The 24,551-nt window shown below is 36.1% G+C and overlaps 1 protein-coding gene across 4 annotated transcripts; it reads left to right on the plus strand.

Moving 5' to 3' along the window:
- The first annotated feature begins 599 nt into the window (after positions 1–599).
- ppef1 (protein phosphatase, EF-hand calcium binding domain 1) lies at positions 600–24,127 on the plus strand. Of its 4 annotated transcripts, none has more exons than XM_007259366.4 (18): positions 600–725; positions 2,725–2,831; positions 3,137–3,169; positions 6,800–6,927; positions 7,385–7,445; positions 12,647–12,816; positions 13,934–14,048; positions 15,368–15,414; positions 16,325–16,491; positions 16,577–16,613; positions 16,802–16,951; positions 17,849–18,187; positions 19,152–19,337; positions 19,552–19,694; positions 20,515–20,621; positions 20,719–20,882; positions 20,998–21,082; positions 21,948–24,127. In XM_007259366.4, exons 2-18 carry the CDS (start codon positions 2,777–2,779, stop codon positions 22,145–22,147), a joined length of 2,187 nt encoding a protein of 728 aa, XP_007259428.3. In that variant the 5' UTR covers positions 600–725; positions 2,725–2,776; the 3' UTR covers positions 22,148–24,127. The 4 variants fall into 4 exon arrangements, with proteins under 4 accessions (XP_007259428.3, XP_007259430.3, XP_007259429.3 ...); XM_007259367.4 differs by lacking the exon at positions 600–725 and adding an exon at positions 796–888; XM_022668211.2 differs by lacking the exon at positions 600–725 and adding an exon at positions 813–917.
- The last annotated feature ends 424 nt before the right edge of the window (positions 24,128–24,551 follow it).

The raw sequence follows: 24,551 nt of genomic DNA on the forward strand, positions 1-24,551 counted from the left end.
ATATACTCTATATGCTCAACAGCTCTGAAAAAATTAGGAGACAACTTTCAAGTTTCTGAATCAGTTTATCTGATTTTGCTATTTATAGGTATATATTTGAGTAAAATGAACATTGTTATTTGTTTCTATAAACTACGAATATTGTCATTTAGAGCATTTATTTGCAGAAAAAGAGAAATGTCTGAAATAACAAAAAGATGCAGAGCTTTCAGACCTCAAATAATGCAAAGAAACAAATTAATATTATAAAGTTTTAGGAGTTCAAAATCAATATTTGGTGAAATAACCCTGTTTTTTAAATCACAGTTTCATGCATCTTGGTATTTTCTACTCCACCAGTCTTATACACTGCTTTTGGATAACTTTATGCCACTCCTGGTGCAAAAAAATCAAGCAGTTCCGCTTGGGTTGATTGCTTGTGATCATCCTTCTTCCTCTTAATTATATTTCAGAGTTTTTTAATTTGGTAAAGTCAAAGAAAAATTTAAGTGGTCTCATTTTTTTCAGACATGTACACTAGGGTAGCACGTTGTGACCTGGGATTTGGAGTGGAAATTATTTCGATTCAGTGAAGAGAGTCGATTCAACAGGTGATTCCTTCAGTTCAGGAGTTGGATATGGATAGAAAACACTGAACGTCACCAACAGCTGCACGCGCGCGAACTACAGAGCCTTCGCTCCGCCGGTCCGCTGGCCAGTCAGCTGTATCGAGTCTCCCTCACACGGTATGTAGCTTCCATTTCCTCCTCCTGCTGCTCATTTCATGCAGATTTCCTTATCTCATACCTGTGTTTAATGTGTAATTTATCGTTTTAATCCGTTTTTGCTGAGTTAACGGCCGCCGGTCCCCGCTCCGAGCTTACATCCTGCGGGAGAGGAGAGAGACAGGTCCTGCTATTAACTGTTACTGCCTCCAGGTTTAATATCTTTAATACCGGTTTGAAACGTTATTTATTACTGTTGGAGACAAAGGAGTGTACAATTACCTCAAATACATTTAGGTATTATGTATTAAAGATATTGAGTTCTCTATAATAATCCTGTCAGTTATTCAAAAAGGCGCCTAGTTTATAGACTAACTAGCACGGTTAGTTAACTGGTTAGCGTAACGTAGGCTAGCTAACCTAACTAGCTAATATAACTAGCTAACTAGGTAACTTATCTATGGTTAACTAGCGAAATAGTATAATTTTACAAGTTAACGAACTAGTTAGATAGCCTAACTAACGAACTATTAGATAACTAAGCTAGTTAGCTTACTAGATAACTAAGCTAACTAAGCCTTACTTCTGCTAACCGTCTGTTTATAGACTAGCTAGACTAACGAGTTAGCGTTAGGTTAGCTAACCTAACTAACGTTAGCTAATTAGTTAGAAAACGCACTAACTAGCAAATTAGATAACTAAGCTAGGTAACTGGCTAGGTAACCAACTAGTAGGGTTAACCTAGGTAACTTAACTAGCTAACTAAGTAGATTTGTAACTAAGTTAGCTAAATATCGCAAGATAACAAGATATCTGGGTAAGTTTACTAAGCTAACACTAGCTTAGCTACCTAATGCAAATTTGTAATATTAGCTAACTAGTAACCTAGCTAAGTAACCAAAACATTCCCTTCTAGGCAAGTCCTGTAATAATTTAATACATGTATTACCTGTAATACATTTATTCGACAGACATTTCACTCAAAATATCAAATGTCTCTAAGAGGTAAATTTCATTGGAATTTTCTTATTGAAAATACACGTTTTTCTCAGTCCTTAGAAGTACTGTATCTCAAATAAAGATCTATCCTTTCAATTTTCTCATGACTGAATACTGTGATTGTGAGCAATATTTTTACGTTTATGTTATTTGTGATGAAAACTTGCCACATCTTTTCTATAATTGGAATGTGGTCTCTAACTTTTGGAAAGAATTACGGTTCTTTTTTTAACGCAACAAATAAATAATGCCAAAAAAAGCCAAAAAAGTAACTATTATGCACCTCCAGAAACTCCTTCAAGAGGCTGAGAAAATTATTTCAGTTGACTACCTCATGAAGACACTGATTAAAATACCAAGAGTGTGCAAATTGGTCCTCAAAGCTAATAATTTTAAAATGTTAGTTAATCATATGGTTTGTTGCTTACAAAATAATTCTGCCTATGTTCCTTTATAGCTTTAATATAGTGACCATACAATGTAAATAATCATCCAAAAAATAATAACACATTGATTGAGAAGAGATGTGTCAACTTTTTACTGGTACTTTAACTATTACACAGTGTAGTTAGCTGCTTAGGCTTTTTAGCTAGTGCTAACAGGTAGGGATGCACCGATATAGGAATTCTGGGGCAATGCAGATATCCCCTATTGCACATGTGTACATCTGCCGATACTGATATACACACACTACACACCCCACTATAGCTTTAGAAACAAATGTAACATTTAAATACCTTGCATTGTTGCATTCAACCATTGTTGTATGCAAACACTAAAATGAAGATTGTCTCCTGAGAAATTTGTTTTTATCTTTTTTTACCTTCCACATTTAATTCTTACATAGACTCTTCACAGCTTTAAACCTTTTTTAAATGAATATGTTAAATAAAACAATTGATCTAATAAAACTAATAACAAAAAATAAAATCAATCTGCAAGGCCAGCATCATTAAACTGGCATAAACTAAAGCTAGTGTTCCTTATCAGCTGGCTCATAATATCTCTTTTTTTTCTCTAGGAGTAAAAGTGTGAGGACACATGTGCAGGCAGAAAATATTAACGTTGCCATCATGGGCTGTGGCACCTCAGTAGCCATTGAAAACCAAGGAAGGCCTTCGGAAGTAGGTGAGTTGATGCTGGACTGATGACTGATGAGTTTAATTGTCCAAAGTCATCATTACTTAATTTGACTTGATACCTGTTTATTGAACCAGAGTACATTTTCTATATTTCAATACTTGCTTATTTCTCTCAAATACTCCTTTGTTCCATATACTTTATTATACTTTAAGATATATGATGGGCCAAAGCTGTTTTTATTGCTGTCTCTGCTGTCCTCCATGTGTCTTGGGTGCAATTACACAGTTTTCCAAGTATTTCTGAGTTTCTGTCTGAAATGACTGAACTTCCTCCTCGTCCTTCTTACACAGATGTATCAGCAAGGCTGCCCAGTCCTGCCCTGAGTAAGCCCTGCCCTGTAACCTTCAGTAGCGTTTTTGGCTTTCTTTAGCACCTGTTCTCAAGCACTATCCTTTCTCTGCTAAAAATGCTTTTGCAGCTTTTCAAATGTTTCCTTAAGCCTTTAAGGAGAATTCCATATGTATTTAGTTTTTTCATGATGTCTGCAGAATTCTAAATCTAATATTTAAACAAAGTCGTTAAGGTCATTTAAAGTAGTTTAATGTGAAATGTGCTGTTGTAGGGACATTACTTACATTAAATTACTGATCCAGGATAATACCTGTAATAGAGAAAAAACATCTCTGTAATTGCTGTTTTTGCCTCTTTGATCTTTGTAAATACTGCTAATTGTTCAGTGTACATTGGGAAAACAGGTAGAGCAACGCTCGCTGCATAACCCGAATCATATATTTTTTTATTTTTATTTTCCAGTGTTGTTTTTAAAACCCATTTATGGTGGACAGACATATACAGTGTAATATGAGGCAAATCAGTACCCAAATTTGTAAATACCATTTTATCACTCTAAACGGCTTTGTTCAACACCATGAGTTTCAACAGTCAAAATCTGCAGACAATTTGAAAAATCTGTGAAAGTCCCCATTATTTAATGGTCCACTTCATTCAGATTTTGCTTAATTTCTAGTAATATTATATTAACAGTCACGTACATGTCATTTACTAAAGGCTCATTAATGTTCAACAATAAATGAGGAACTTGTCTATATTTATAATAAATACAATTATTTGAGAAACTCTCGGAAAAGAAACGTACAGCTTCCTCTTTACTGTAAACTTGTGCACACAATTAACAGCTCTCTACACCACTGCCTTTTTTGTATTTTTACATCAGCACGATAGTGACATCTTTGATGTAGTTAACTCAAGTGGATGTAGTGTTTAACAGTCATGCCAGTGTAAAAATGCATAGAATATGTCTGTTATGTATGAAATAAGCATATACATTTTAAAGAGAGAATAAATGAGCTGTATTTTAACTTTTACAATGTAGGTAGGTCTGTAACATTTTTCTAATGTGATGGACCCTTACTGAAGTCTTTCACAAGTTCTACGTTAAATGCACTCAGATTGCATATCAAAAAAAGAGAGATAAACTGGAAGAAACACTGATTGAAGTGGACCTTTTTCAGGAATGGCTTTGTTCTGCTTGCTATAACAAAGTTCCAGTCAGCTCAGTAAAGTTTAGTAAATGCGTGTTTTTTTAATAATAGATACTTTGATAATAATTAAAGTTGGTTCCTGAAGTTTATTGTCATTGACAGGTTTTTGTATTGTTGGCTTTGTACATCAGTGCACTGTATTTATCACTGTATCATCAAGATATGATTGAATTGTAGACTTTTAACTTCAATTTATAGAATTCAGACAAATATAGCAATACACCTTTTTTTAAATATTGCATAAGCCATTTGTCAAATAATTGGTCAGTTGGTCTGTAATTTCTTGGCCAGTTGTGCAACTTCTCTCGAAACATTTCATCACATGAAATTTACACAGAGAAAGGCTGACATTTTTTTGATAAACAAATTAATGTGAACACTAAGCTAGCCCTGTACAGCTAATGTTTTTCAGCTGGAAACTCACACATTGTGACAGTCAACATTGTCTAAAGTGATGCCTTTAATGCAAAATATATATATAGCTCTGGAAAAAAAAAGAGACCATTTATAAACAATGAGTTTCTTTGATTTTACCAAAATTGAAAACCTCTGGAATAAGATGGATGGATGGCAAATGCTCTAAATGACAAAATCTTTATTTGGAATTTTGGAGACATTTTGTCCGTAGTTTATCGAATAAAACAACAATGATCTTTTTACTCAAACATAAACCTTTAAATAGCAAAATCAGAAAAACTGATTCAGAAATTGAAGTAGTCTCTTAATTTTTTCCAGAGCTGTATATTCTTTATTTTAAATAATTAAATTTAGAAGTAGGCTTCAGAGAATTCATCCTGGGATGAATGCCCCTGTGAGTAGGTTATGACTGGAGCTTTGCACATGTGAGGATTCTACTATACTATTGTAGTATTAGATGACTCCACCTCTTTCCCTTGTCCTTTCTTCACCTTTGCCGTCTCAGCTATTCCACTACCTTAACTAGCTGCCATGATTCTGATCTCCAGAGACATCATCTATTTTTAGTAGAGCTTCTGCGCTCCACTGTGTTTTGGAAGCTTTGAGTGTGCTTATCCTAACTAACGCAGGTGTGTTTGAAGATTGCATTATCTAGGCCTTTTAAAACCAGGGCCAGATCCAGGATCAGATTTTCAAAGCTTTGTGGACGTTACTAATGACAACTGGCATAGGAGTCCTCGTGACCTTGTACTGTTCTGTTAGCAGCAAGTGACCTTCCCCTTGCTCCAAGCGGGAATGTTAAAATCAGTGTTAGGCTCTCTTAAAATGACAAATGACATATAATGTTTCATTATGCATACAGCCAATGGGAAGTGAGTGAGGAATCAATACGTGGTACATAATGCATGGTTAAAGGCCAGTCTAGCCATATAGCAACATTAATGTGACCCGAACCTGGGCCCCATCTGGGGCCACATGCAGTTACCACAAATGGGCCAAATGTGGTTGTTGGAAATGGACATCTAAATCATGTTATTACCGGTAATCTAGAGGTCGGGGGGCTTCAAGTGGTCCAGTGGTCTAAAGCACTGCCACTATGATTGGGAGATTGCTGGTTTAAGGATTTAAACCAGCAATCTCCCAATCATAGTGGCAGTCATGCAGCTTGTCATCAATAGCAATTTTCTCCCATTTTGAAAAAAATCATTAAAACAGTAATTTGACTAATTAAATTAATGTGGTTAAGGCCACAAATATGAATCGATTCTATTTATTAGCTACAAAACAGCATGTCTCATTTTTGGCCATAATCAAGTTGATAATGCTAAATGTGGCCCAGAGTCAGACCACATTAATGTGGCTGTGAGGGTAAACAGCCTTTTTTACATGTAGTTAACTGTGCAGTTAAAAAAAACGTTTTCAGGTTTACTACTAGTCAAAACCAGTGTTAGGCCATATACAGATTGTGTTCTCTGCGTCTCTGCAAGTTTTAAAGTCTTTTTAGTTGATTTTAGCGCTGTGTACAGTCAATAAGAGTACTGCTGTACTGTTGCTGAATTAAAAATGCAAAAAAAAATCATTTTCTTATGCTGGTAGGCCTGATCCTGAGTTGGACCTCTACAATAACATCCACATATATGGCCAACACTGAGACTATGGTGCCTAAAGAATCACATGAGCAACCAAGACTGAAGCCAAACAAATTTAGAATCACCCAAGTAAATTATGACTGCCATAAGTATTTTGAGAATCTGACCGGGTATTTCTAAACAGAAAAAAATATTGCCGGATCTGCAATATATAGTGCATTAAGGTTAATTAATTTTTAATTTGATTTGATTTGATTTGATTAAGGTTAATTAAACAGTTAACATCTGTATGTTTTTAAGTTAGTGCCAGTCAATTTAGCATTTATTACTAAAGGATGAAATTAATTATTGATTTATTCAATAACATGTCAAGTACTGGAGGTGATTAATTGTCTGTTTATCTGTTCTGTGATCCACTTACATTGTTTGTGTTCTACACGTGTAGCAATGAAAGCAGCCATCCTTATCCAGCGATGGTACAGGCGTTACGTCGCACGATTGGAGATGAGGAGACGATACACCTGGAACATCTTTCAGTCTATAGAGTATGCAGGGGAGCAGGATCAGCTGCAGGTAACCTTAAATAAACGGTGTGGCGCTGCTGTATGTACTGCTCTATGTTAAAAGTTGTGTTACCTATTTAAACATTCCTGCAGGATACACTGACATGCCAAAAGTCATGGTCATGTAAATGCCTGTATAAGTTGTAAGGTCTTGTTGTCTTGAGATAAGTTGAACATTGGGCAGCATACTCAAAACAAAGCAAAGTGAATTATCTGAGCTAGAGAGAGACGTCTTAGTTATTTCTTTATGTGCATGGGTTTATAGCGTTCCTCAAACCACAGTGTCACATGCATACCAGAATTACGCCATAGAAGTGATACCACCCCCAGTGGACAGTGCATTGGCAAACGTCATGGGACACGATACAATGTTCTGTGCCATTGCTTTTAGCATGTCACTGTATACTGTATGACTGTACTAAATCATTGCTGAGTTTTAAAATTCTGTATTTTCTTTTTCTGTATAGCTCTCCAGTTTCTTCAGCTTCATGTTGGATAACTTCACACAGCTCAATGGAAATGGACCAGGTATTATGAAGCAACAATGAGCAAAAATATTATGGGCCTATCTTACACCCCGCCAACAGTCTACTTTCATGCCTTCCGCTTGCATCATTTAAATAGCGACGGTGCATGTGAATAAATCTACTCCGATATGTGTGGTGGCACACATGGACACACAGCAGTGCACAAACTCAAAATAACATTGACAATAAACAAAATACAGAGTGAAATAACAGTACTGTTCCCGTAAATGGCCTGCTCACGTACCTTTACAGGGCAGATGTTTTACCACGTCATTTCATTTGCGAGATGTATCTGCTGCAGATTTAGTACTTCTTATAGGTAAAGAGCAGTACAATAGATCCAGTGCAGACTTATCTGTGCCTACAGGCACTCAGACTGGTCTGCGCCTATGTAGCAGGCAGGTGCCACACTTGTGTTGTGGGGTAATCCTCCAGTGTTAATCATTAACGATATAGGACTAACTAGCCCTATCTAACACTAACCAGCATACTGCCATTGGTCTGTTTTTAAGCCTTGAAAAATGGTTTGCCAGTCCATCAGATAGCATTGTGACTAATTCGTTATTGTAGGCTTCATAATATGTATAAAATATGAAAAGATAAAACTAACTAAAAAGGTATCTAAAATGAAGGGCTATGTGTTTTTATTTTTTATATAGTTTTTTAAAATGTACAAATAAAGCCTTTGGTTAAATTATGGTCAAATATGGAATTCGGTTAATATATGCATTTTAAATGAAGACATTTGACTAGCCTAGGATTTCAGGAAAATAACATCTGACATCTGTGCGACTCTCTCTTAGAAATTCTGTGTAATTTGTAGGCAAATAAAAGTACAACAAACTTTCAAGAATTAGTCAAGAGTTATGAGAGATAAACACTGTTTACAGTATCTGTCAGTTATTGCGGTTCATTTTAGGGAGCTTCTGTCAGATCACTGCATTAAAGTCGAGCAGAAAGGGCAGAACATCATAGTTTACCATAGTCTGACAATGTGCTTTATTCAGCTCATTTTTACATGTGCTATTCTGATATGCTGACCCGTGTCATATATCAGTATGTTTGTGGAAAAATTTCCATAAATGCTAAAACCCTTTTTGTTTACATCACAGTGAGGTGTTTGATGTTCTCTGATCTGCCATATTAAAATTCTACCTTCTGCTCTTGTCTTAGGCTTCCCCCTTTCCCCCCACATGCACACAAAGCAAACCAATGCCATTAGCTCCATTTCCTCTCATATCAAACAGTCAGGCCTCCTTTTGACCATCATGCACCTATCCTTTTAAATGATTAAAAAATACTATGGAGAAACACAGTTGCTTAGCAACCCAAGGAGATCCCATTTTGAGCTCTGGTATTGTGGATTGTGCCAGAAATGCAGCAGGCAGCCTCCACATGCAGGCAGAGGATTACAGCAGACAATTAGCTCCAGCTTGCTTCAAACAGAGATGGAGAAAACGTAGAAGAACCTGCAGGAGAAACCAGAGGAATTCTGACTTGAGTGTTGTAAAAAAAAAAAAAAAAAAAAACTGACAAAAAATATAGAGAACCAGTGGCCTCAGTGCATTGCATCTTCTTCATCTACAGTGTGATATACATGAGCTAAAGTGTTCCATAGTATACGCTTTCTTCCACTGTCAAAGTCTAAAAGCAAACATATTTTTATATGCTCATGTCCTTCGCATGTGGTGAAGGCTTAACTTTTAAGACTACAAGATATTGTATCCATTGTCTAGGGTGTCATGGAATACTTTTGCTTTCAGGGAATTTAAAATATAAGTGACTACATTTACTTGTATTTGCAGCCAGCTTATAATATTTTGGTTCATAGGGCTGTATATTGACAAGAACTAGACCTAGAATAAGTCACGTATCGCAACACAGGGGATACAATTCAGTATATTACAATACTGTAAGCAAAGTGATATATTGGCAATATACAGCTCTGGAAAAACAAATTAGAGACCACTTAAAAATGATACATTTTTTTTATTTTACCAAATTAAAAAAACTTTGGAATATAATCAATAGGAACATGGGTGATCACAAGCCCTCAAACTAAGCTGAACTGCTTGAATATTTGCACCAGGAGTGGCATAAAGTTATCCAAAATCAGTGTATAAGACTGGTGAAGGAGAGCATGCCAAGATGCATGAAAACTGTAATTAAAAAACAGGGTTATTCCACCAAATATTGATTTCTGAACTGAACTCCTAAAACTTTATAAATATGAACATGTTTTCTTTGCATTATTTGAGGTCTGCAATCTCTGCTTTTTTGTTATTTCAACCATTTCTCATTTTCTGCAAATAAATGCTCTAAATTACAATATTTTTATTTGGAAGAAATGTCTAGTTTGTAAAATAAAACAGCAATGTTCATTTTACTCAAACATGTATCTATAAATAGCGAAATTAGAGAAACAAATTCAGAAACTGAAGTGATCTTTTTTTTTCCAGAGCTGTATAATTTATTAATCAAGTTTTTAGGAAAAATAATAAGATTATTTGGTTATTTGTTTGGTATTCATCAAATCTAAGTTAATAAAAAATGACATTTTCTATGCAATTAGAACGGTGTGATCTGAACAGTACAACACTATTTAGTGCTATCTAGTGGTCATGTTTAAACACAGCACAAAATAAGCTCCTGTCTGACACCAATATTTACATGTAACCTATTACTTAAAAAATGGTTATGTTTTTGAGAATCAGTACAGTATTGCAAAACATAATATTGTGATACTGCCTTATATTAATATTTTCTTAATTTCTTTCCTTCTAGTCCTTCAGCTGCAATCTCAGTATGCGGACTCTCAAAGCTTGATGCAGGAGTGTCCTTTCTTTCTGATTTAATAGGAAACAGCTGCAAACAATGTTTTGGTTTTGGCTCCCTATTGAATAGATTTGCAACAATCACTGCAAATTTACATTTGAAGAATGGCACAATAGAGTTGCTCTCTATAAATCCCAATGCATGAATGGAAGCTATTCAGACTGAAGGGTGCTGCATTAGCTCTGTGTAACAGCTGTATGAGAGGCAGAGTGATGCCTGATAAGAGCAAGGTCTAAACTGTGTGCTCATCATACCTGTCAAGTTTTAGATTTAAAAATAAGGGATATTTTCCTCTGTCCGCTTAAAGCCGTCCCACCAGCCCAACGAAGGTTCAGTATCTCTTACATTTTAAAACAGGTTTACAAAAAATCTAAAATAACCACATGTGAACCACTTACACACTACAAGTAGGTTATCAGAATCTGAACATGTTGTGGACATTCCTACATATGTCATTCTTTTAATACAGCCAAATTAAAAACCCTTTTCTATATCTTTTTTTTTATTTAAGATTTCATGTCTTTTGTAATAAATGCACTCTTTTATATGATATATTTTTTATTTATTTAATGGATTTAAAATTGAACAAAGAGTGCACAAATTCTGCAAAATGACTGTTGGTGACCTAAAAATGGTATTATGAGCTTTTACTAAAAGGACATGGACCAGATATATTCCATCAGTAAAAATTATTCCTAAGGGGCCTACACAATAATTTTTAATTAATACTTCTTCCTTTTGATCACTCCACCCCTGATCAGTTCAGTTAATGTTGGTCCTCTCCACATTTCTAGTTAAACTGAGTCACAAGCTGTAATTTTTTTTTATTTTAAAAGGTTTAATCTGTGTGTTTTATTTCAGAGTATTTTTAAGCAGCTATCAGAAAAATCTCATCACAGTTTCCATGATTAGACTACCGTTACCTTTCTTTTAGAAAAATCGCTGCATGTATGTTTTAACATCAGCAGCTCCAACTAGCTGCCTGAACTCACAGCGAGGAGGGCGGGGCTTCCCCACACTGACCCTCCTTGCAAGCTGATTGGCTGTTTCTCCTGAACTTTCTCCTTGAACCGGCTCCACGATTGGTTAAGAGACACAGAGCGGTCAGTGCCCTGTATCCTCAATAATATATATTTTTTTATTTTAATAAAATACGGGAAATTTACGGGAAAATACTAATACGGGAGGACGGCGGGAAAGAGGAGTAAAATACGGTAGTTTCCCGGCCAAAACGGGAGACTTGACAGGTATGGTGCTCATAATGTGAAGAAAATGATAAAACAATGTCCCACATCTTACGTAATTCTCTCACAGAACATCTATATACAATATGTACAATAAAAAATATAATATGGTAAGTGTAGAAATACATAACACAGGATAAAACAGTGCAGGGACAGAAGAAAAATGCCAAGTGGATTGGTATTAGGCATAGGGCTGGGTATCGAAATTCAATACCAAAAAGGCTCAAATCGAAATCTCTCGGTACTACCGGGTACCAAAATGTCCACAAAAAATTGAGGTCTGTTTTCGATACTTTACATGAAACGTGCCAAATGTGGAGAGTGCACACAGCATGGTACAAACAACAAGCAGAAAGCATGCAAGCAAACACGGAGCATTCACACTGTCCACACACCGCCACTGCCCTGAAATCTCTTAGATGCTCACACTGTCTCTCTCACGCTCTCATTTTTGCAGTCTCTTCTTCTCTCTCGTTTGCTCTGTCTCTCAACCACTCGCGCTCTCTCTCTCTCTCTCTTCCGTGAGATATTATAATACAGTACAAAATGATCTAGTCTGCTAGACCTCTACCACACTACACTATTATCAGTGTCACTTCAAATGCCAGCATATTCTTAGCAATACAATTTGCTGCTCTTTAAACAGGTGTAGTTAAATCATTATCAGTAAAATTGTTTTACAATTACAATAATTCATTGTATATTGTAATAAATCCTTGGAAATATTCTCCAAACAGAAATTGTTATTGTGACATGTCTAGTAATAATATGTCGTGGTTAATCAAGTGTTTAGATTATAGCACAGAGTACACCATTGATCAGCTCAGTAAAGCTTAGTAAACTATGCACATTTTTGTGTCCAGAACAGAATTTTATGTATTGTTTTATTTATTGATTTATTAATTGGCCATGTTCTCAGTTGGCCTATTGGTTTCTTCAGTTTGCATATTATGCAGTATATTGTCAAGAATAGTATATAAGACTCATATCAACATACAGTAAACTGCAGTGTACCTGAGGCATTGAATGCATTCCTGAAGAATTTAACAAGTGTTAACCCTATACGGTTACATTTACCCCTGCAGTCACCTCTTTAGGGTCTCAGTGTGCCTTTTCTCCCCAGACCTGATCTCTCACCTGCTGGACTCACCAGTGGACCCTGTGGTGGATGAAGTCAGGCAGTCTAAGTACGAGCAGATCGTAGTGCCAGAGTCATACAGTGGACCTCGCCTCTCCTTCCCCTTGAGCGTCACTGATACCAACGTCCTGCTCAGTGCCTTCAAGGAACAGCAGGTACAACACACTGTAACTTTAACCAAGAGATTGCCATAGCACAACAGTGGCTATGGCCACGGCCAGGGCTGCGGCCAAGGCCACGCTCTTTAGTTCACCAACTAAATCCCATGAAGGCATTGCCAGCTGTAGTGAAACAGCAAGCCCTTATAAACATTTTAGCTGTGGTGTTCCCCAAGGGTCAGTGCATGCAGTTTACTTCAATTTGCTTAATTAAGGGTTGTGCAGTGTTAATGCATTGTTAACTGAATACATTAAATTGTAAAAGGAATATGTCTTATATTAATGGCAACAATAAAAATGGACTAAACTTATAAATAAAGCAAAAATATATAAATACAGCTCTGAAAAAAATTAAGAGAGCACTTCAGTTTCTGAATCACTTTTAAAGATTTTGCTTTTTATAGTTTATGTTTGAATAAAATAAACATTGTTGTTTTATTCTATAAACTATTGAAAACATTTCTGCCAAATTCCAAATACAAATATTGTCACTTAGAGCATTTATTTACAGACCATGAGAAATGGCTGAAATAACAAAAAAGATGCAGAGCTTTCAGACCTGAAATAATGCAAAGAAAACAAGTTCATATTCATAAAGTTTTTTAAGTTTAGAAATCAATATTTGGTAGAATACCACTGGATTTTAATCCCAGTTTTCATGCATCTTGGCATGTTCTCCTCCACCAGTCTTACACACTGCTTTTGGGTGACCTTATGCCATCGTGGACTAAAATTCAGACATATAATTTGGTAAAATCAAACTCTTAATTATAAGTGGTCTCTTATTTTCCCAGAGCGGTACATTTTATGTTTAAAATGCTAGTTGTGTTATTAGAGTTAGTCTGAGAGAAGTAGTTTTCTTATGTATTATGAGTTTTTAAAAACAGGATATTTGACAATAAAAGACCCCAACCTTTCATTTAAGTGTGCTTTGTGACTATAAAAATTAATCTCTTCTTCGTAGAGCATGTAGATTATTAGCGCTGTTATTATATATTTTTCTTAAATCTTTATGGCAACCCTAATTTTAAACCATTGGATATTTAAGTTGAACCTTAAAGTTGGACCTCAAAGCATATAAATGAGTGTCATCCTTTCTGTTTCTCCTCTCTAGACTCTCCATGCAAAATATGTATTGCAGTTACTCCACGAGACACAGAAGTTCTTAAAACAGATGCCAAATGTTATTTACCTGTCCTCATCCTATGCCAAAGAGATCACAATCTGTGGTAAGAACACATCATTTTGATTTGCTTGCTTTATTAGGAGGCACCCCATAGTTTATAAATTACTGTTTTGTGTGTTTTGGTTTTGTTTTGTTTTGTTTTTTTATATTTTTTAGTACGGTTTCTGCTATGTTATTAGGAGGTTTCATATTCCAAATGCATGCATAAGTGAAGTACTTCCTGAATGAAGAAGTGTGTATTTATTCGGTGCTTTATGAAGCACTTCATTGCACCTCAATGAGCTCCTCATCTGAGAATCTGCAATCTGTCAGCCCCAATAGTGCTTCAGATCAAATTAAAGCACAAGACATCATTAATGGCAGAATTCCTACATGGAAATGTTGCATCTGATTACTGTAAACACAAATGGCTTGTATTTTTTGAGCAGACACACATAATGAAGCCCAGAATGAAATGATTTTAAATCAGATTAAAATCAGATGCTAATTAATGTATTCATTATGAACAGTGATGCTTTGGCTGCTTTTGGAGGTGTTTTATTTAACAGTGTTTAATTATATGGCTGAATGTCTTCATTAGCTGGATAAAATGTGTTAAATTAAAGGAATCGTTCTAGTCGTTCGAGTCTAGACCTGCCAAAATAGTTTTTATATTGAGTTTATATCGAGAAATGCTATGCTAACATATAATCTATATTAGATTGCACACACACATATATATACCCTATATATATATATATATATATATATATATATATATATATATAGGGTATAGTTCATGGTATGACTTTATTTATGTTGCTGACCAGTTTGATAATCTGCAGTTCCAGTTTTTGCTTAATATCCATGCCAGTTTGGTAAATTGAATTTTGAACCTGTTTACATGCTTTTTGATAGAACTTTTAAACATATAATTAAATGTGTTTATTAAGATTACTGACATTCAGCTCTCGAATATAATCAAGAGGAAGATGGATGATAACAAGCCATCAAACCAAGCTGAACTGCTTGGATTTGTGCACCAGGAGTGGCATAAAGTTATCCAAAAGCAGTGTGTAAGACTGGTGGAGGAGAACATGCCAAGATGAAAAAACAGGGTTATCCCAGCAAATATTGATTTCTGAACTCTTAAAACTTTATGAATATGTACTTGTTTTCTTTGCATTATTTGAGGTCTTTGAGGACTGAAAATTGATGAGGTACATTTCAGGTTTTCAACTGTATCTAGTGGAATAGAGAATTAAAGTTAATTTAATAAAAAAATATCCATAAGATTCTATCCCTGATACTTGATCTCTAGGAGTATGCTTGAACAACGCTTTTCAAGTATGCAAACTCCTGTTTGTTTGTTCAATCATGCAGGTGACCTACATGGAAGACTGGACGATTTGCTGCTTATATTCTATAAGGTAATAGCTTTTTAGCTTTTCATCAGAAATGCTGGAGTATATGTATATAGTATCGCCCCCATAACATGTAAAGTTTTATTTAGAAAGGAATACTCTAAGCTATGGTGGTATAGTAAAGTAATAATTACCTGGGTTTCTTACATTTTAGTCCTGTACAAATGTAGCAGTGATTTTTACCTTCTGTAAAACAAGCCATAAAACAAGCTCAGGCTATTTTAATCCTGTTCAGATTGACATGGTGGTAAATCTTCTGTCAGAAACTATGGGAAATTAGTTTTCCTGGTATTTCAGAAGTACAGATGTCCATGCCAAAAGACTCCTCAGGAAGTCATGCATGCAAATGGCTTATAACATTGGTTATCATCATGTTTGTTAGCAAGTTTGATAGCAATCCAAACTCAATATGATCCTTCTAGCCTCCTTCTAGTCCTGCTGAATGTTTTTACTTTTTGCCTTGGATTTTTATGTCCCCTATTGCATATGTATCTCATCATTTAGTTGCTTTGGATAAAAGTGTCCGCTAAATACAATGTAATGTAAAGTAATAACTGCAATGCATAAATCGAGTAGCCCCTCCCATCTCAGTCATTTACATTCAAATTTCTTATCCTATTTAATTCATTCACAAATGATTCCCATCCACATAGGACTTAAGTATATATAGTATTAATCAATCAACAAGAAAATTGTCTCTCACGACAGTTCTCACTTTTGTTGTTAATGTACAGACATTATGTAATATGAGCTCAAGCAGACACATCTAAAATATACTGTAGCGTTCAGCATAGCAGTACCCAGTTCTCCAAAAGAGATTTACTAGAAAGAATATTGTAGTGATATTCTCGTCTAACTGACCAACTGTATTTTTTTTAATTTTTTTTATGTTTTTTAATTTTCTCTTATTCCCTAGAACGGTCTGCCATCTGCTGAGAACCCCTACATATTCAACGGAGACTTTGTGGACAGGGGAAAGAAGTCCATCGAGATTATCATTATCCTGTTTGCTTTTCTGCTTTTGTACCCAGACCATATGCATCTGAACAGAGGAAATCATGAAGATCACATCATGAACCTGAGGTAGCCTTTCTGAACTGATTCAGAATTGACTCCCATGTATGGTTCTTGGGATCCTTTTAAAATGTGCCCATTTGTTATCTTTCAGATATGGCTTCACAAAAGAGGTTATGCAAAAGTATAAGGTACATTTTGTTATGTATTTACACGTCATTTTGCAATTAAGGACACTCTTTTTAGATTCTTTATAGGCTGTTTGTGTGTATTGGAATACATAAGAACTGCCCCAAATGTTATATATTTTTGTGTCTTACTGCCACCTGGTGGGCATTACTTGAGCTGCGTCTGATGGTGATCTTGTGTAAAATTTCAGACGCATGGAAGAGAGATTCTTCAGCTACTGCAGGATGTATTCAGCCTTCTCCCAATTGCCACAATCATAGACAACAAAGTCCTTATTGTTCACGGCGGCATTTCGGACAAGACGGACCTAGAATTTCTGGCCTCTGTAGAAAGACAGAAGGTGAGCCCTTGCCCCTAATATTCAAACTTGGGGCTCAAAAGGGTGAAATATTGTGTAGGCAGGTTCCAGGTGGGCATGTGATCTGAGTGTGCATGTACATATACAGCTCTGGAAAAAATTAAGAGACCACTTCACAGTTTCTGAATCAGTTATACAGACAACATTTGCAAAGAATGCAAAGAAAACAAGTTCATGTTGTGCATTGTTGAGCCAAACATAAACTGTTCATAAGTTATAAAATGTGGCACGTGGGGAAATAAGCTCAGCCACATTGCCAAGATGGCCACAGAGTGAACTGACTTAACTTTAAAAACTTTTTTAGAACTTACCTTAATTTAACATGGGTCCTATCTAGGTCCCTTGTACAGTGTACAACCTATATGGGGCTATGTTTAAACCCCTTCTGGAGCCATCACTGACTTTCATATGTAGGGCCAAAATGTAACCTGTGGAAACTTTATGGTGCCTAGTTGGGCTACGCATGGAGGGTGTGACATGTTTTAAATGTGAAAATGTAGAATTTCACAAAAGAATACTATTCATTGTTATATACAAATCAGCCATAACATTTACAGCACTGACAGGTTAAGTAAAAATCATTGATTATTGATTATGTTTTATTGTGTCATGGAGGCAAGTGAGTCAGTTCTTGAAGTTGATTGATATGTAAAAAGCAGGAAAAATGGGCAAGGAAAAAAATCTTTACTTTTATAATACAGCAGTTATCTGGCAACTTGTGTGCTCACTTGTGTCCAAAATATATATTACAATATATCCCTTTAATTTGGTTGATATAATATAAATTTGATTTGATGCAAAGCCTAAGGAAAATTTCTTAATAACAACCACAAAGGATGTCTGTACTTACAAACATTTTTAAAATACTTATTTGTGTAGGTGAAATCCGCTCTGCGACTACCTAAATGCAGTCTGGATCACAGTGAAGTGCGCACCAGCAGCCGGAGCAGCAGCAGAAAGAGTGGCAGAGTCAGGCTGAACAGCCCTTGCTCCGCAGGCCGCATGAGCCACAAAAAGAAGAAGTGCCGCCTCACCAAACAAAACAGCAGCTCTTCCTCATCCTCATCCTCTTCTACATCATCCGTAGCCACCCCAAGGCGTCCTCCCCCCTCACCCAGACTTCCCAGCCCTACTGAAATGCTTCAGGTGCCTTTCCTCGATTCCATCGTCTCCCTCGCTCTCCCAGAGCCGCCCAGAGAGGAGCTGGAGTGGAGGCAGGTAAGAAAATAAGTTAACAGACCTTTTGTTGTTTAGATATTTATACATTTGAGTACAGGCAATTGTTAATCAGTTATTAGTTTAACATACACTGATATGCCAAATGTCATGTGAAGGAACTAATATCATGTGTCATGTTTTTTGCCATTTCCTGTGAAAACTAAAAAAAGTTACACTAACCAGTGGGATATGCCAGAGAGACTTGTTTGTTTGCATAGACAATTCTAGCCAAACATTACCGCTTACAAACACTAAGTTGGCTTGGAAAAGCCAACAATACTGTTCTTTCTTCTTAATGTAACTTTTATATAAACGCTATTCTTCCTACAGCTTTTAAGTTACAACAATGCCAGTATTGCTGGATCAATAGGACCTATACTTAATTACGCTGCTTGTGCTTTGTAACAGTCCACTTACTTAGTTTTTGTACATCGGGCATTTTTAGGAATCAATTAAAAATTTACTTTCTCATTTTAAATGGCTTTACAGTTCATTTACAGTTATTTACGAATTTAAGGTAATATTTAAATTAAGGTAGCAGTGAATTTAAGGTAGCCATAGATTTAGTCCTTTACTTTAACAAAATATTTCCAAAGAATGATAAATGCCTGCACAACGTATTAAATTTAATCTCTCTTCTATCTGGGACTGGCTATGAGGATTCTATGAGCAGGCTGACCAGTGCTCAACCTCACTCACAAAAATACAACTCAAAATGTATACAGTTTGGATGTTCCTAAGCCGCTCCTTTACAGTTAATTTGCATTCTGCTGTCCGATGACTTTTGTCACGTCTTATTTTAAAAGAACCAGTTCAAGCCTCTCCAACAGTACAAAACAGCCTTAGCACATATTTTAAACAATTAATTTCATGATTGCTTCAGACTGTATATTTGTGGAAAAAAAATGATAAACATTGTATTTCATAGTGACAGATTCTTTTTTTTTTTGCTCTGCATTTTTAGATTGTAGATGTGTTGTGGAGTGACCCGAAAATCCAGAATGGCTGTAGTCCAAATTCATTCCGTGGCGGAGGTTGCTACTTCGGGCCTGACGTGACGCAGAATCTGCTGAAGAAGCATGGCTTGTGTCTACTCATCAGATCTCATGAGTGCAAACAGGAGGGTTACGAACTCTGCCACAATGGACAGGTCTAAAATTTGACTTTTATTCATAAACAAAATATATATAATACATAATGACTCGTTAAAAATGAAATAATCAAATGTATTGGTTTCTGCTCTTCATATCTTATAACTGTTTCACCTGATAAAAGTATTTGCATAAGCCTACGAAACTGGGGTTGCAGTTCTTGATTTTTAGCCTGATTCTCAGCCTGTCTTTCACTTTCTCTACTGTTTAAAGGTGATCACTATCTTCTCTGCCTCTAACTACTATGAGGAGGGCAGTAATCGTGGTGCGTATATTAAACTGGGGCCAGAGCTGATCCCACGTTTCTTCCAGTACCAAGTAAGCCGAAGCACCAGGAAGCTCACACTACAGCAAAGGTACACGATTTTAATTATTTAATGATTTTGCTATTTATAGGTATATGTTTGAGTAAAATGAACATTGTTGTTTTATTCTATAAACTACTGACAACATTTCTCCCAAAATCCAAATAAAAATAATGCCATTTAGTATTAGCATTTATTTGCAGAAAAATGAGAAATGACTGAAATAACAAAAATGCAGAGCTTTCAGACCTCAAACTATGCAAAGAAAACAAGTTCATATTCATAAAGTTTTAAGAATTCAGAAATTAATATTTGGTGGAATAACCCTGGTTTTAATCACCGTTTTCATGCATCCTGGCATCATGTTCTCCTCCACCAGTCTTACACACTGCTTTTGGATAACTTAATTCCACTCCTGGTGCAGAGAATCAAGCAGTTCAGCTTGGTTTGATGGCTTGTGATCATCCATCTTCCTCTTGATTTTATTCCAGGGGTTTTCAATTTGGTAAAATCAAAGAAACTCATTATTTTTAAGTGGTCTCTATTTTTTTCGCCAGAGCTGTATATCATTTAAGCTCCTAATGCCAGGTCCTTTTTTAGTACTGATGGCACTGATTTTTCATCTGTACTCCAGAGACACAAGATAATAGGACCGCTGTGACTCACAAAATGACCAGTTTCTAACTGCATTCATGTTAAGGGAAAATGGAAGAATAAAAATGACAATTCTATCATCGTCGGTTGTCTTTAAAAGCAAGGGGACACATAACTAAGTATTAGAACATATATGGCTGTGACTAATTATTTATCTGGTTTGTCTGCATGCATGCTTGTATTTAAATAAATCATGTATGCGTCTATATCATTTTAGGGTCAGTGTGGCAGAAAGTTCAGCTCTAAAGGCTCTTCAGGAAAAGCTATTTACCCATCGTTCTGAGCTCATGGCTTTCTTTCAGCAGTATGACATTAACAACACAGGTGATGTTCATCCTAACATTACAACTCCAAACATAGATACTCCAGACTAGATATAATCATATATATTTCTACACTTTTTTTGCACTTTCCTGTACAGGTAGGATTTCCATCAATGAATGGGCTCAGGTCTTAGACACTGTCCTGAGGTTGGATCTTCCATGGAGAACTTTAAGGCCACGTCTTGTTCGTTTAGCCTCTGACGGAAATGTGGAATATGAGTCTTGTTTTGAAAACATCAGTGCAGGACAGCCCTTGCCTCAGGTCAGCCTGGACTCACTTCTTTCACCCCAGTTATCAGTGTAGAGTATTATTATTATTAATTTGAGATGTTTATTTATTTGTTAATCATTATTTGCCTGTTTGTTTACAATTACAGGTGACTCCAAATTTTGCAGAAACGCTGTACAGGTACCGAACTGATCTCGAGATTATCTTCAACATCATTGACAAAGACCATTCAGGTGAGGATTACTGGTTTAAAGCAGCATTTTTACTAGAGATGGACTGATTGGTGCATACCAATCACCGATTTCTATTTAGCTCAAACAGCCAATTGCCTGTACTGATCAAAGTTGAGGCTAAATGCAACTATATACACCTCTGGCATTGTGAGTACAGCACACATAGCGGAGTTCAATGCTGGCTTTACAAAGATGCTATAATCCTTAAAGGTCTCCTTCCGCTAAAATCCACCTTTTCTTGTTCTTTGTGAAATACAATAGGTCTTTCTGCGTTGTATATGATGCTGCACATAAAACTGTTCCTCAACCTGTATTGTCTGCAGTATCAAGTAAAAGAAAATGATCAGGAAAAGCACCCTTGTCTACGTCATCTATCTTGTGTCTTGTCTCTGGATTTTTACTTTCTGGACCTAGACTACCCACCTCTGTGTGTAAGACTCTTAGCAGGGCATTACACATGTTGTAAAGTAACATGACATTGCAAAGACTGTTATTAGTGTACAAATGTCTTTATTTTAAAATGTTTCTTACTGTTGTCCCTCTAGCTGCCCCCTGGTGTCGCAGTACTGTTAGCCAATCAGAGGTGATATTTTAGCATGTATGAATATTCATGAGCACGAGGGACGAAATACTACAATTTTTCTTAGCCCACTCCTTCAAAAACCAGCTCACATGGCATTCATTCATACTGGAGACCACAACTAGACATTTTAAAATGAGTGAAAAAATGAAGGAATGACACCTTTAACTCAAATATGGTTTTATCAAGTCTCAAAATCAGCAAAGTTTACATATTACTCGATTGCTGAATGAATATTTTGGCAAAAAAATGTTTACATCTGACCATCTGTTTCTCCTCCCACAGGCCAGATCTCAATCGAGGAGTTCCGTCAGACCTGGAAGCTTTTCAGCGCTCACCTGGGTGTGGATGTGGATGACCAGGCCATAGTTGACATGGCACGCAACATTGACTTCAACAAGGATGGCAGCATCGACTTTAATGAGTTCTTGGAGGCGTTTCGGGTTGTGCACAAGCTGGACATGAAGGAACAGCAGCAAGGCTAACACACATGACTATATTCATGACTATACGCACATAATCATCTAAGCCAAGTACAGAACAGTAAAATGTTTTCATGTTTCTGGCAACAATTCAGTTTTCTGTCAATCAGTAGGGAAAGTAGTAATTGTTTAATCCATTTGTAGAATTGACAAATTTTGCAGAAAGCAGGTTAAGAAGGTAAACATTCTTTGTGGTGTCTTAAAGAGAATGTAGCAGTAGTGAACACTAGGGGTTAATACAAACTGGAACATATTCCAGTGGTACACATCTGGATCAGAGACAGAAGAACTGCAGACTTATATGACTTTGCCTTAATTTTGAAACTGCAGATTCTGAGATGGACATGCACTTGTTTTAAGCTTGTAATCTGGAGTGAATTTGGGAGCTGAAAGAAATGAAATGATGTAGCTAACAGTGTTGTTTTAATTTTGTAAAAAAGTATGATTTTTACTGCTCTCCGCACAAAAAATAGTGAATATTATAGTTGTGTAGGCTTAGCACTACAGAGTTTACAACTGTAATACATCTGGTTAATCGGTGAAGTACTTTATGCTAAGTTGAACTGAATCAATTGAGTATAGAAAACATTAAACTTTGGAGTTTTACTCCAACATGTTGTTTCTGATAAACTGCTTTGTTTTTTATTTCTGTTGCATCAAACTTACTACTGATTTAAAGTTTTAAAGTTGCAACCATTGTTTTAAACTCTACACATGATCTTCGGTTATTGTTCCAGCCTAATGGTTTTTAAACACTATACACTAGATACTATTTTACACTTCTTTTACACTTTTATTCTGTCACTGTATTACTGGTAAGTTTAAAAGGCTGTGTGTAAATGTGTCTGCCACATTTCACGAATCATTAAATGTTGGGTAGAAACAGACACTGAAAAGAGACACAACGTGGCACAAGGTTAATCATTATCAATCAATCATCTTTGTCTCTTGTCAGGAGAGTTGAAGAGATGACTCTCTTTTAACCCACCACTGTTTTCAAGTTTCAGTCTAGACTCCTGGACAGCCAGATTTTCCTTGTAGTAGTAGTAGTACTGGGATTTACATCATGAAAGCTCTTCCTCACTATGTTCTGGTTAAACCATTACAATAGCCATTGGACTCCTGGATCCTGTTTTTTAGATTTGCACCAGCAGGTTTCCGCAAAGACTCTCTGCTCTGTATGCTGTGATTGGTCAAAGCATTTATCAACACATCCAAAAAAGACATTTAGCAGAGGCCTGGTTTTACTTGCTGGAACAAGTGCTTTGCTTTTAGCCTCCTGCATAAAAAGTTCACTCTTAACAAGATATTTCATTTTATGCCTGTTCAACTTTCTAATTTCTGCATCATATTCCTAAATAGGATGGATAACTTTGGGCAATTAATGAGGTAAAAAATGTGATTTTAAAGAGGTGATGTCGAGAGGTGATTGTAATCATGATTTGGTATGAAAACAGTATCCATGAATAGCTGAGTCTTTTGCCCAATCCCATTTGGTTTTTGTACTTCTACTTCTTGATTTTGAGTGTAACCCTTCCCTTTGGAACAGAGAGTTACGGGAAGGGGGTAAAATCATTCCTCCTAAGAATTGGATCAGTGGGCTCCTATCCATTAGGATATGAAATCAGGATTTTTCATAGTCCCCTCTCCCTACTCAGGTGGAAAACGAAAACGGGCGGAAAATGAAAACAAGCGTATTATGAAAACGGGCGGTAAACAAAAAAAGCACAAACGCGCTGCTACATTACAGCAACACAGCACAAACAATATATAAAACCCTGAGTTGTGTTTCTTTCTGTGTTCCTTAAGGGCACCGGGAAGCCGTGGAAGCTGGAAACCCCTATTTTAATTTTAATAGATGACAAACAAACAATAATTTGCTACTGTTCGTTTATTGTTGTTGCTATTACCATATTAGTGGAACTGTGTGGATTTTTGTGTGGAGTTGTTTTTGGCTGTATTAAAGTGTTAATGGGTTTTATACATTGTCTTCCTTCATCCTGTGTTTATGTAACTTTTTTACTATGCAGAGAGGATGGCTGCAGTTCTAAAGTTGTGGTGTTTTAATGTTAGAGTGAGTTACTGGAAATTGTGTCTGTATTTGTGTATTTAGAAGAACAAATTAATGAGCAGACGTGTCATCTATTGGTAAACAGTAAAGAACGCGTCTGTCAGTAATTAAATAATAATATTGTGATCTGTAGAGCTAAAGTGACAGGGTCCGGATCCATTTAGCAGATTAATATGTTGTTAATAATCTACATCTCAGATAAATTATGTGCTTGTATTTTTATTTTGTCCTTGATTTTAGTCTCTCTGTTTACATGTATTGTGCGCTTTTACGCACTGTGCTTTTACACATCCAGTATTTACGCATTCTAAAAGACAGAACAGGAAATGCAGCTTG

This window comes from Astyanax mexicanus, chromosome 23 (genome assembly GCF_023375975.1).
Source record: "Astyanax mexicanus isolate ESR-SI-001 chromosome 23, AstMex3_surface, whole genome shotgun sequence".
Taxonomy (NCBI): Eukaryota; Metazoa; Chordata; class Actinopteri; order Characiformes; family Acestrorhamphidae; genus Astyanax; species Astyanax mexicanus.